This window comes from Elephantulus edwardii, unplaced genomic scaffold, assembly GCF_000299155.1.
Source record: "Elephantulus edwardii isolate Elephantulus edwardi_28Jun2011 unplaced genomic scaffold, EleEdw1.0 scaffold00006, whole genome shotgun sequence".
Classification (NCBI taxonomy): domain Eukaryota; kingdom Metazoa; phylum Chordata; class Mammalia; order Macroscelidea; family Macroscelididae; genus Elephantulus; species Elephantulus edwardii.
Window position 1 is genome coordinate 13,621,171 of NW_006399756.1, and position 14,392 is coordinate 13,635,562.

The window sequence follows — 14,392 nt, forward strand, 5'->3', positions numbered from 1 at the left end:
CCAGCAGAGGACAGAGGCGAGGCAAGGGGGGTGGCCACCACCACTGGGACAGGCTTGACCGTCCATCCCCTTGGATGAAGGTAGCCCCTGTCCTTCCTAAGAGCCACCCAACCTCAGGGTTTTTTATTAGGTCATCTAAGTCAATAAGAAGGGCAAGCAAGTAGTTGCACTACCAATGCAAAGGTACATGGTTCGAATCCACCAGCTGTTCCGTGGAGAATGATGGGCAATCTACTCCTGTGCGATTTACTGCCTCCAAAAACTGACTGAGGCTCAGCTACGGGTCAGTTCTGACTCAATGGTATCCAACAAGCCAACAAGGAGCCCTGGTGGCGTGGTGGTTAAAGACTTTGACTGCTAACTAAAAGGTCAGCAATTCAGACCCATGTGTTGCTTTTTGGGGAAGGATGAGGAAAAAAAAATCAGAGCCTGTGGGCCGTTGTACCCTGTCCTTCAGGGTCACCGTGAGCCAGAACTGACCCAGCGGTAGAGGCTTGTCAGGACTGTGCGACATCTCTACTGTTCAGCCCACGGAGAAGAGGCACACTCTGGCCTTGGGGCCCAGCTTTCATCTCTATGCCCACACGCCAAGATAAATTAGACCACCACTGAGACGCCTGCAGCAAGGTCACAGCTCCCAAGGAGAGTTCAAGGCCACACAGGAATAAACAGTGAGGAAGCTCGGCCCAAGCCAACATCTGTGGCAGGACACGCCGTGACCCCAGATGTCACCGCACGACATCTCCACAAAGCTCAACATACATCTTTTCAATTGGCCCCACACGAAAGACCAAGCAGGAGCTGGGCAGAGAGTCAGCAGTTCATGAAGGATGAAGCCCAGTACTTGGGACCTGTCACCCCTCTGCCTTTCATGTGTGATGGCAGTCCCCCTCCCCTCCCCCAGCACGTGGCCCGCCACCCACACCCACCTGCAGCGATGAGGATGTAAGGGTCCCTCAGCAGAGTGGTTATTGGGGTCCCCTTCTGACTCTGAAAAACAATAAACAGGATGAGCAACGCCCAGCGGCCACCCCAGGTCCTCCCCCCTCCCCTGCTTACCTCCGGCTGCACCCGGGACGGCTGGAGGACAAAGATCTGAATAGCTATGAGGAGAAGACAACTCTTTCAGACGTCAGGTGAAGCCTGACACAGCCACCATGGGGCCATGGCGGCGGGGCCTCGAGGACACAGTCACCACTGTCTAGGAGCACCCTCACTACAGGGGCCATGGTTGTGGGGCCTTGAACCCCATCCGGGGGCACCCCCACCATGGCAGCCATGGCCGCAGGCACCGAGGATGCACTCACCCCCACCCAGGGGCACCCCCACCACCAGGGCCATGGCCGCAGGCACCAAGGATGCACTCACCCCCATCCAGGGACACCCCCACCACCAGGGCCACGACCACAGGCACCGAGGATGCAGTCACCCCCACCCAGGGGCACCCCCACCACCAGGGCCACGACCACAGGCACCGAGGATGCACTCACCCCCACCCAGGGGCACCCCCACCATGGCAGCCATGGCCGCAGGCACGGAGGACGCACTCACCCCCATCCAGGAGCACCAAGGCGGCCAGCACCAGGAACGGGGCCGTTTTCCCCACAAATTCGTACAGCACACTCCCAAAGGTGGGACCCACTGCAGAGAGAGAAGGGGGTCCAGGACTGGCTGCCTCCCTCAGTACCAGAACCATCCATCTGTCTCTCTTGTTTCCACCCCACCTTCAGTCCTCCTGTATCTCATTTTGCTCTTAAGTTGCCCTGGAAATTTCCTTCTAGATTGCCCTGAGAAATGGGCACAAGCCTGTAAAGATCACCTCAAAGTAAAAGGGAACCCCAAAAGTAAAGGTGAGGGAAATAAAGTCTTGGTCACAGCACTGTCTTGTCCAGACAGCTGAACAAGCACCTCATTTCTGACGCTGTTTTGGGTGCTGTCAAGCCACTATGACTCATATTGACCCTGAATGGCACAGGAGAACTTCCCCACAGGGGTGTTTGGTGCTGAAAGATTTATGAGAACACACCTCCAGGTCTTTTCTCCTACGGAGCTGTTGATGGATTCAAACTACTGGCCTTGAGGTTAGCAGCTGAGAATGTAACCATTGTGCCATTCATTTAAACCCTCTGCCATCATCAAGTAAAAAAAAACACAACTGCTGTGTTGTGCCTCACGGCAGCCCTGAAGGACAAGGCAGAACGGTCCGTCAGTTTCCAGGGGGACCCTCTCTACCGAAGCAGGCCGCCACGTCCTTCTCATGCAGGGCTGCTGGAAGGTTTGAACTGCCGCTGATCTTTCAGCAGCTGAGAACTTCACGGCTCCAGCACCTACTGAGGCTCCAGAGCTTCCGAGGAATTCCAGGCTCCACAGTGAAGGCCAGGAGCGAAGGTCAAAGGGAAGGATCCGAATCACCACTCAGACCACATGCCTGTCCTCTCTGCTGCGTGGAGTCGCCCAGGCAGGTGCAGGAGACAGATACGCATGACGGAAGTCATGAATATCAGACATGAAATGACCTCAGCACCCCAGCCTCCTGAGCCCCTTTGCTGCTCACCTGGAGGTCACCCAGCCTGGGGTTCTCCCTGTCTAGGAGAATAGGAAATGAAGGAGGGAGCAGCCAGGGCCCAGCACAGACACGCCCCTTTCCCAGAACCCACTCCCAGGGTCTTACTCACCTAGGACCCCCATGGCCAGGCCTCCCAGCGCGATGCCCATGGCGTTGCCTCTCTCCTGATCATCTGTGTACACGCTGGCAAGCATGCCCATGCCTAGACAGGAAGCGAAACCTTCAAACCCACTTTGGGAACGTCAGGGGAGTAAACCAAGACTCTTCCCCAAATGTGTCAAGTCTACTAAAACCGGAGACCAAACAGACCCCACAAGGACCCTGAGGGTCTTCTCCCAGAGCACCCTTCCGCCCCATTCTGCAGTCTTTTGATTCTCGAATGGTCCCAGCTAATTCTGTAAGGAATGAGCCAGTGCGGACCAGGCTGGCAGCCCCCCTGGGGCAGAGAAGGCCCTGGAACACAGGCTGGCTCGGAGATCTCCACACCTACCAGCCACAGAGGAGCAGGACGAGCCGATGCCCTGCAGGGACCGGGCGATGAGGAGCAGTGCGTAGGTGCTGGAGAAGGCGAACACTGTGGGGCACAGGCAGGCCGGTCACCAGGCCACTCGGCGCCCTCCCAAGACCCCATCCTTGCCTTCGCCCTATCTGGCCCTCCCCCACCAACTCCTTCCTGCAGTTTGCACATGGGACAGTCTTCATCATCCTCATCCCCCCACTTCCGGTCCTCAGAGGCAGCATGCACCCACACCCAGCAGACAAGCATCAGGCACTTACTAATTGTTGAGATAAACATGATGCAGAATCCCGTAAACATTGGAATCGGGTAGCCGATTCTGTAAACAAAACGACAAAGAAAAGGCCGGTCACTGCCAGGTACATTCTGGAAGGTTTGCTATTGATTTCTCTCTGCTCCTCCTTTGGGATTAGGCGGACAAGTGTTTGGTCAACTTTGCTAAAAATTCATATACTTGGTGCTTCTTCTCTGACCTTTTTTCTGTTTGACTGTCTCAGAACATGAATACATTTATGGATTGCCATGCGGAACAGAAATGTCTCTAGAATAAATGTTAACACAATATTGGCAAGGAACCCAGGACTCATCTGAAATGCATGCTCCCCGTTGCAGCCACTTGTTAAGTTATTATTACAGCCTTGGCGAGAGCTTTCCCAAAGGGGCTGCAGCCCTTAACCGGTTCTGGCGGAAAGCCATCACACAGGCAGCGGAAAGACTGCAGAGCATCTAAGAGGAATAGAAGGAATATTTAAAATCTGCCTTTGTGCCAACCCCACCTGGACCAACTTCGAAGCAGAAGGCTCACCTTCTGTGCAAAATCTCAAATCTTTTATTTCCTCCTGAGACCACTGTCCATGAAGGGCTTTACCACCAGTCCTGAGAAGGGTGGTAGGAAGACCTGGTCTTCAGAATCGCATACCTGACTGAAAACCAGCCTCACCCCTTAAAAGAGACAAGTCTCCCACAGCCGCCGGGGAGAACGCACTCATCTCCCAGGAGGCAAATGAAAGCAAAAGTCAGGATGCATCTGGAAATCCCACCCTGATGCCTGGAATACTGTACAAAACCAGATGCCATCAAGGCGATGCTGACACCTGGTGACCCCCGGTATCCAAAGCTGATTTTTCAGGAGTTCATGGGGTGAACTTGAACCTGTAGGCTGATTTTTCCGGAGTTCACGGGGTGAACTTGAACCTGTAGCCTCTGTGTTAACAGTGAGGACATTAACGGAGTGCACCCCCCACGTGCTTCAGAACCTTAACTGTCACTTTCTCCTCTGTTCTTCCCCCTTCTTTCCTGATTGCTGCTGTACGTACAGGTCAGTGTGTGGTGTGGAAGCACCTGTTCACCAGTCTACCCTGAGAAGCCAACCCTGGCGGGGTTCTTGTTCTAGGCTTACTCCAACCCATAGTAGCCCTGGGCATCTCCAGACCTCCTTCCAGCCCCAGATCTTCAAAACCCAAGCAGGAACCAAGCAAACCTAAGAGCACAAAGGCTGAGGTGCCTGGCGGCCCTGTCACCCAGCCTGGAGGCCTGGCTCTCATGGAAGTCATGCTCACAGCATTTCAAGGAAAAGTCACAGCCGGTTTTCCAAGCAGTTCCACCCGCCAGTTCCACAATGGGCCGAAGCAAACCACCTCCTCCGATTTTACAGATGAGGAAACTGAAGTGTGTATCAGACATCAAAGGGCTCACTTCTCTGGGGTCATTTCCTCCAGTCCAGGGCCTCTCCTGGCTAACCTGACCAGCTCTTTAACCCTCAATGACATGGACTGCCACAGCGACTGCAAACATGAACTTGAACATGGCGGAGACTGTGAGGATAGCATAAGACAGCACAAGGTTTCAATCCATTGTGCCCACGGTCTCTAGGAGTTGTGGTTGACATTACAATGCCTGACAATGACAGGTCCCCAAAAGGCACCTAACCAATATAACCACACCACCAAATAGAACCATAATATAACCAAATATAACTATAAATATAACCAGTATAACCCATCACCAAACCCAATGCTGCCAGGTCCCAGAGATTGCATACAGAGGCCTGGGATGACTGTAGGACAAAGCCCATCAAACTACAACAATCCTGATCTGTGATCCTCAAGCTGTGTGCAATGTTCTATCCAGTCTGAAGTCTGACCAGTAGTCAGCGAGCTTGGCTGAGCCTGTACAAGGAGGCTGAAGGCTTTTTTTTTTTAAATTTTGCCAGAAGAGTCCAGAATTTTCCATGGCCCTAAGCAGGGCCCTGTGTGTCAGGTTGCATATCATTCTGCAAGTCCATATAGTAAGTAGTTTTATTCTGAGTTTTCAGGTGATGATAACAACTTAATGCAGACTAAGGAAGGTTAAGTGCAGAACGTGCCTAAACTTTAGGGCCCAGAGCAGGTGTTGAGTGTCTGCGGTCCGAGGTCCTCCCTGCAGAGGACGTCAGTCACAGGGGTGTGCTCTCCCAGTAGACAGGGAAGGAAAGGGAAGATTCAATTCTGTTTAAACCCAGATGGTTCTGAATCCACATGGCCATTCACTTACGAAGGCTGCTTTCCCCCAAGGCTGTGTTTCATTTAGAAGCACTGGAGTTACTGTCTCTTAATTCCCTTGGGATCTTAACAAAGCACACTGAACTAACGAAATGACAAAGCCAAAAGGCAACTCCAGAGCACACCTGGCGAAGCCTTCATCTTAAGATGAGACTATGAAGGGGCAGAGCTGGAGAGGGTCAGCCAGCGTTAGAGAGGCCTGGAGACCACTGGGCTACAGTGCTGACTAATATTCTAACACACGTGTACCCACATTCTCACCCAAGTCCACGAGCTCAGCCCCGAGGCGAAGACCCCCAGAAATGCCAGGGTCTTCACCCTTAGACTCTCCCAGCCCTTCACCCACCCATCTTACCAGAACAGTCCAATGCCCCAGGGTCAGAGAGCTACAGGTAAACCGCTCATCCTTCCCCACATTATGTCCCAGAGGGACAGGAAATGGACAGCATTAGTCATGAGCATCTGCGTAGGCCCACTTTTCTCAAGTCAACGCCATGGCCATGGAAGCACTGCTGATGGGAGTTTGTGCCCCTGAGGCAAACCCACAACCAAGTGCCCTGCTAGCATCCGTGAGGCCTCCAGACTGCAGTCACCCTCCGCTGACTGCAAGGGAGCAGTCAACTCACTTCAAATAAAACTGAAAATAAGACAGTGAATGTCTAGTAAAACGTGCAAAACAATAAAAGTGTGGCTAATTATGCAGTGAGTCAACGACAGGACCACCTTGCTCTCTGGATCTGACAAGTTGTCCACCTTTGACAGCGTACAATCCCTTCACTTTTCTATTAGTGGGAAATATTTACATTTCTGTAGTTTCATTGTATTTACTCACTTCTGGGGGAACCCCATATGCCTCAAACCATCATTAAGGAGCACGATAGTTTTTCTGTAATGCTAATAACAACTGGGAGGTGGGAGGTGTTGCCTGAGAAGAAGCCCTGGTGTCACAGTGGTTAAGCACTCAGCTGATAACTTAAAGGTCAGCTTTTGAAATGACCAGCAGAGAGGCTGCTCCATAATGGACCCTTGGAAACCCTCTGGGGCAGGTCCACTCTGTCTGTAGGGTCCCTACAAGTTGGACTCAACTAATTGGCACATGACAGAGATTCAACAATTACCACACAAGACAAGACAGGAGACCTGTCTTCAATCTTCTCAACACTATTTTAAAAAGGAGGATGTTGTTGTTGTTGTTAAGTGCCATCGAGTCGTAGACGACTCATAGCGACCCTATGAAGGAGAGTCCTCTACGCTTGGGTGCCTTTCATCCTCTCTCCAGGTTCATAGGGTTTCCGGAGGCAAGCTATTATGGAAGTGGATGCCACTCCTGCTTCCAAGCTTGTTTTCATCGGGGAGCTCCACCCCACTCTCTGTCCCCATCAGTGTTACAGTGTTCAGCCTCACAGCAACCAAAAGTGACTACGGTACGGCTAAAAAGGAGGATAGCAAATGAATATTAGTAGACAGAATAGTACTTTAAATTTGCTTGACATCATCAGAATTTCATTGTCAATCACATAGTAAAAAAGAAAATGCATGGGTCAGCTTGCCTTTCTATTATTACTAGAGGTATATGGGGCTATGGACTTCTTAGGGTGCTGGGGAGAGCCCTTGTTTCCTGACACACAGCTCTAGGCCTTTCTCCCCCAAGAAATGGCCTCATTCCACTGCCAGGGTCTGCTGATTTCAGATGGAAAGCCTCCTGCCCCCCACTAAGGACACCTAGGATGGGAAATTCCCTCTCCAGAACAGCTGGTTTCTCTGTCCACAGAGAAACTGAAAAGGTCACTTCTTATTTGTGCACAGCCCACTGCAGCCCCAAACCGGCTAACGGGAGAGAAGAGGGGGAACCAGCTAGGGCGGATGACTTCTCTGCGCCTTCACGCCCTGTGGCTTCCTCCTTGTCGTTCAGATGCAAGTGAAGATTTGTAGGGGGAACAATTGGCTTTCAAATCTACGAGGTAACTATGGAAATAAATTAAGCCACTGACTGTTGGCTTGATAGAAAGCAGACCATTGAGAGAATGACAAGCTTAAGAGGAAGTCAAGGGAACTGAGGACTCTGGCCCAGTGTCAGGAGGGTGTTAACTCTTTCCCAAGCCAGCGGGTTGTGGAGCATCTATTGGTTCCTAGATGACACTGCTACTTAAAGCTTAGGCGAAGCAAGGGAAGAACGAGATGACACAATCTCTCTTTTTTTTTTTTTTTGAGATGACACATTCTTAACCTGATTTAGGAAAGAAATATAAAGATGTGTCTAAGCTGTTTGTCTGCCCAAAACATTCCTTTCTAAATATATGTGTCAACTCCGCTGCCAGGGTCAAAAAGTGAAGTTACTATCATTCCCTCCACCCCCTTTTATGGGGAATGCTGGTGGCCTCGTAGGTAGAGATATACTGACAACACAAAGACAGGCAGTTCGAATCCACCAGCTGCTCTGAGGGAGAAAGATGGGCAATTTTATAGCCCCTGAAAACCTGCTGGAGGGTCAACTATGAGTCGGTTCCGACTGGAAGGTGCACAACAATTTCCTTTTAAATGCATCTATGAACATGAAGTGAGGAGTTCATCTATAATGATAAAGTCATCTCCAAAAGTCAGCCAAGGGGCCATCAGATTTGTCAGCCAAGGGACCATCAGATTTGGAAAGTGTGTTCTTGCTCCTGTGATCATGAAGCATCATCCCTTAGACCCACACTTTTCAGTAAAAATACAGTGTCTGAGAAGTTAATGGAACAAGAATGACTTGTACCACTAGCCCAATGAACGCTTAAACTCTTCCCAAGAACTATTTATTCTTGTGTGTGTTCTTGTGTGTTTTCAGAGATCATGTCAAATCATTGAAATTGAGTATTTCTTTCACTCTCTGACAAAAGCCATGTAGGCAGCACCATTGTGATTGTAATTACCAGGGTCGAGGTCACCAGGTGGGATGACTCGTTTCAGAGCCTGGCTCATTTACGAGCAGAGGTTTATATCGGTGCGGCTCCAGCCAGCCTGGTTCTCAGTGATACCCCCTGAGACTTTAGGGCACCAGGTGTCAAACAGGCACACTCTCCTTGCTCTACCTGAAACCCTGTGAAATGTCGAGAAGTAGAATCGGGTCTCATCCTGAGGTAGGGGGAAAAAATTTCCTTCTCTGATGGTTAAAGACCAAGCTGGTTTCCCCCTACACCTGATGACTGATTACAAAGTGCAATTAACACTATTGTGTGGGTTTCTAACTGGTCTGGCCAGGTACAAACAAGGGAGCCGGTTGGGCACCAGCAAGGCAAGATTTGGCCATTACTTCTTTGCAATAACTCTGGCAACATAGGCGCTCTGGTGCACTAGTGAGTTGTGCTGCCCCCCTAAAGGAAGGTGGTTCAAATACACCAGCCGCTCCTTGGGAGAAAGACGGGTAATTTCTGGAAACCCACAAGAGGGTCAGTTAGGAATGCAGAGTGAGCATTTCACTGCACTTCTGCTTTATTTATTGCGCTGCATGGCTAGTGCATTTATTTACTAATTGAAGGTCTGTGGCAATCTCACTGGAAGTCAGTCTACTGGTGTCATCTTTCCAACAGTATGTGCTCACTTCATCTGTCTGTCACATTTTTTACCGTTTTCATGATATTTCAGCCTTTTTCACGTTGCCACTGCACACGTAACAGACCACCACACCCACTGCCCAGAGTCAGCCCTAACTCACAGCGACCCTTCATCGGGTCTCTGAGGATGTCTATCCTTACAGGAAGGGACTGCCCATCTTGCCCCCTTGGAGTACCTGGTGCACATTTGAACTGTGGAGAGCAGAGTCTGGAGCCCTCAACAATAATGAGCCGAAACCCACAACCATCAATTTCCTTCCAACCAGTGACAACCTGTTGTCAACTCTTTGAAGTTGTAAATCTCAATCTCAGTTTTCTCCCATGGAGGGGCTGGAGGTGTTGACCTAAGGCACTGTGCCGGTAGGGCTACCGAAGTGTACACAGAAGAACCAAAAGCCCCCAGATTCTGCGTTACCTGGCTTGGAAAAGAGAACAATTCCACATCACACAGGGCCGCATTTACTCCACCGTTTTGCCTACACTGACTTGGCCTGCATGCATTTCCACATTACAAAACAGTCTCAGAAGACAAGAATGAGAATCCTTCTGCAGTTCGCTGGGGGAACCAGCTGGAGATTAAATGTTGCTGTGGGTCCCTTCCAAAGTGGATTACTGACCATTTGAACAGACTAATCTCAAGGTCACCCAGCAGAGTTAGTTTCCTCCCGGAACATGGCGTTTTGGAGCTCCAAGCACCAGCCATGGTGCCAGCCCCTAACAAAGTGTGTGGAGTATTTGGCAGGGGAAAGGTCTCCCCGGTTTTTAAAAAACTGCTTTCCCTTGACATAAGCAGAGCAGTAAGGACTAGAATGAGATTTTTTTTTTAAGCTTTTCAATTTCTATTTGCATTTAGAAGATTGGAGTACGCCCATCATTTCAGCCAAGTTTCTAAGTATTGCTGTATGGTCAGTACTATTCACACCCAAGCGATTGGAAGGCATTATTATGATAATGTCCTCAATTTTCACGAGCAGTATCTGAGCCATTTGCTTTCTCAGAATGCAAAACCAGGAGCTGTTTTCTGTAATTATACCAGAAACACTGTAAAGAGGGTTCCTCGTCTGGAAAAAAGAAAACAACTCTGCAATGACTGAGGTCGAATTGGTCTTCCTCCTGGCGAATGGCAGAGCCACTGAATGTCACAGGGGTAATGGGGGTTCTTGAAGGGCTCACAGCCAGCCTTCACTGGCTATTTTACTAAGCATAGTTTATGTGGAACCTTAAAACGCTGCTCTCCACCGAGACGACCAGGCATGGTTAGGGATAGTTAACATGCCTCATTGGCATATCTCAAGCCTGACAATCAAACTGCTGTTTAAAATGTGCTCACGGCCAAGTGACCATGAACTAGCCTGTAGGGACCTGCATGTCCCCACGGACCACTCAGGGGCCTCTCCCAGCCCTGCCACCACTCCGGGTTCCAGGGCCAGCCTCGTGGTCATGCAAAATAGGAAGTCCCACAGGGCTCTGCCCTTGGAAGGGCCTTACATTTTAGTTAATGCCTTGCTGTCGCCATCTTGAATTCTTAATAGTATTTAATAATTCGCAATAATGTTGGAATAAGTTGTCCTACTTCTCATTCTGCATTGTTGTTGTTAAGTGCTGGCAAGTCAACTACAACATATAATATGAAACCCTTGTCCTAATATAGAACCTTGTTCTATCCTGTACTAACCTCACAATCTCGATATGCTTGAGCCCGTTAGTACAGTAATAGTGTTGTTAATGGATGTTTGCAGCTAATTCTCATTTTTGAGGGTCTTCCAATCTGAGGGGCTCTAATTCTGCTTGTTGTTGTAGTTGTTAGGTGCCATCAAATCGCCTGTGACTCATAGCAACCCCATGTACAACAGCCCTAGACTCCACTCTATCCTGTGCCAATCACACTGTCTCAGACACACCTACCCCATTACCCCAGTCACTAACTCAATCCACCTCATAGAGGATCTTCCTCTCCTGGCCTGTCCCTCCACCCTTCCAAGCATGACGTCCTTCTTCAAGGACTGGTCCCTCCTTGCAACATGTTCAAAGTATGTCAGAGGAAGCTTTAGAATCTTTGCCCCCAAGGAGCAGCCTGGTTTAACCCTCTCCAGGATCAACCTGTTTGTTATCTTAGCAGTCCATGGTACATTCAATACTCTTCTCCAGGACCACAGCTCAAAGGCATCAATTCTCCTTTTATCCTCCCTAGTCATTGTCCAGCTCTCTGACACATAGCACGTGATTGCAAAGACCATGGCCTGTATCAGGCGCACCTTATTATATCTAACAATATGCCACTATGATTCATAGGGTTTCCGAAGGCTTGTTAGTTCAGAAGTAGATGGTCAAGCTTGCTTCTTAGTCTTAGCCCAGAAGCTCCCCTCTGAAACGTGTCCACCATGGGAGGCTTGATGGTGTTTGAAATCCAGAAGCGTGGCTCACAGCTTCACAGCAACACCCAAGTCACCCCAGCCCAGTGAAGTGACAGACAAGTGCTGTATAACAGCAATCTAGAAACCAGCAAGCACACTACAAACTACATAAGCAGCAGCATGCAAACCCGACAGACAAGCGCGGTGCCCACGAGAGGATGATTCTGCACTGGCTCCCACAAACCGTGTCACCTATAAATGGAAAGGCCTTCCTGCTCCTAGGTCTTCAACATGGCTTTGGAACCACTAGTTCCTGAGTGTCCCCACAATCGAACCCTACTCCTCTATTAGAGTGAGGCCTCCTAGAATCAAGGCTCTCTGGTAGTGTCGTGGTTAAAGGCTTTAGCTGCTAAACAAAATGTTGGTGGTTCAAACCCACCAGCCATACTAAGGGAGAAAGATGTGGTAATCTACTTCCATGAGTATCACTGAAAACCTCAAACTCACTGCTGTCAAGTCAGAACCAAGGCACAGCTGACCCTCCATTGGGTTTCTGAGGCTGTAAATCACATTGGAGGAAATTGCCCATCTTTCTTTAAAGGACCAGCTGATGGGTTCAAACTGCCAGAGAGGCAGAGCCTTTAGTCTAACAATCAAACTGCCCAAACCACCAGTGCTTCCTTCAATAAGGACTGTTGTTGCTAGGTGCCACTGAGTCAATTATCACTAAAAACAACCCTGTGAACAACAGCTCTGAACCTTGCCTTGTCCTGTGCAGTCCTCCTAATCTCTGATAGTCTAAACCCATTGTTACAGTCACTGTTTCATCCCATCTTGTAGATTAAAGCCTTGAACGCCCCACAGGGAGGTTCTACTCTCTCCTGCAGGGGTGCTGGGTCAGAATTGACTCTGTGATAGTCTACCAATGTCCCAGCCCAGCCCTTCCCACATCTTCTATCCTGTGTTTTCTTTCCATCTCTCATCTTTGTCTTTGTTCATGCTTCTGGAATCGAGCTCCTCGATAGAACTCACACTTCCTGCTCTGACATTCCGTGCCTTTCTGTGTCTGGGCTGTGTTAGCTACACAGCAGCCCCCCACCTCCTAGTCCACCACTCACAGGCACCAACTGTTGCTCTGTGCAGAGTTCTCATCATTGAGAACTACCTCCTCCTTTCATTCACAAACACTTGGAACATGTACCGTGTCCCATGCTTTGTTCTCCACATATCAGGAGTGCAAAGCTGGGTCACTTCAGCTGCAGAAGCACAAATAACCGACTGGCTGGTCATCAATAGTCAGAAGGTAAGTATTTCGGATTAACAGAAAACGAGTTTGGGCAGTTTGAATGATGCAGAGAACAGCCTCAGTTCTCCTGTCCTCTGTGCCTATACAGCCTTGTGAGTGTCCAACAGCAGTGGGCACCTGACAATAGGTGAGCCGTTCACCTACACACCAGCATAATTTGTCTCTTCCAGCGTTTCCCAGCTAGCCATCTAGTGGAGCCCTCATCACACCAGTTCAACATCAAACCACCTGGTTTTCTATAAGGAAGCACACAGCCAATGGGGGAGAAATGAGAAAGTCTCACAGTACATACAGTCTGATGATGGCCATGGTATCTACAGGACGCTTACTCCCAAGGGTCATTCACACAAAGATCTTTCCAAAACTTGACATGGAGACAAAACGAAGTTCTCCCACTTTACGGGCTTCTCCTTCTTCTGTCTCCTTTTGTATTTCCCTACTTCATGAGTAATAGATGAAAGGACGAAAAGATGAGACCAACTGGAAGATCATAGTCAGCTAAGGACAAAGATGTGAGACTGGGTTTTCTTTGCAACACCGAGTCTCTGGATTCTGATAAATAAATGAAAGCAACAAGAGTCCTCAAGGGAAATGAACTTGTAATGATAAAAACATAGAGTTTTAGATTGCACATAGGTGACCTACCGGTTGGTCAACAACCCTACAAAAGGGTTGGTCAGGAGCTGGACCGTAGCTTTTGAGGCAAACAGCAGGCCAACCTGCACGTTCTCATTCAGGAGCTCTTTGTCCTCCTTGGGACAGTCAGGAGCGGTGGTGGACGTGTTGGTCACCATGAGCTGCGTGGTGGTCTTATAGAGCTGTCCCAGCTGTGGACCTCCGGTGGCATTCCCAGTGACCACAGTGGAGTTGTCATAATAGGAGAAGATGTTCTGGAAGCTTCCCGTGGGAGAGGACGTGAGCCCTGGCTTCACAGTCTGGATTTCGGTGGCATTTTTCTCGTGCCTAATGCTGTACAAGTAACTGGGGATGATGGGAACTGGAGACAAGAGAACAGTAAGTGGTGGTCACCCTCAAAGGCCCTCTAGGGCCAGAGCAATAAAGTGCAGTCACATCAAACGCCAAATGAGACCCAGGGTGGAGGCATGTGTACCCCGGAAATGGGTCCCAGCACTTGGAATGAAATCTAGCTGACATTCGATCAGCTTCACCCAACAGACCAAGCCCTGAGTAGAAGAGTTCCACGGGTAGGGAGTGTTATTTTACCAACTACCCCAGCCCCACAGATCCCCTCCTGCATTTAGTGGGTCCTCAGCAAAGGATTCCTTCAACAGGAATATTCTAGAAACACTGAGTAGTCTGAGGCCAAGGCAGTTCTGACCTAAGGTTCAATCTGAGCTCCTCAGAAAAAAAGGTTCCAAAGACATTTAAATGAAAACAGCAACAGAAATTTTATTATGTGTCTTAGGAAATGATAACCCACAGGAAGTAATGTTTCGGAAAGCCTGCACCAGGCAGATCCATCTGTCTAGTTCCTAAGTACATAGGGTCGCTATGACTC

General features: G+C 49.5%; 1 protein-coding gene across 1 annotated transcript in view; it reads right to left on the minus strand.

Moving 5' to 3' along the window:
• The window catches only part of SLC18A2 (solute carrier family 18 (vesicular monoamine transporter), member 2), a 39,034-nt gene that overhangs the window by 23,191 nt on the left and 1,451 nt on the right, over positions 1-14,392 (minus strand). The window contains exons 3-9 of the mRNA XM_006879907.1: positions 13,519-13,870; positions 3,344-3,402; positions 3,057-3,140; positions 2,676-2,768; positions 1,552-1,641; positions 1,060-1,103; positions 930-990 (exon numbers count right to left, since the gene is read on the minus strand). Of these exons, the coding sequence (XP_006879969.1) occupies positions 930-990; positions 1,060-1,103; positions 1,552-1,641; positions 2,676-2,768; positions 3,057-3,140; positions 3,344-3,402; positions 13,519-13,870 (783 nt within the window). The remainder of the gene's footprint in view (positions 1-929; positions 991-1,059; positions 1,104-1,551; positions 1,642-2,675; positions 2,769-3,056; positions 3,141-3,343; positions 3,403-13,518; positions 13,871-14,392) is intronic.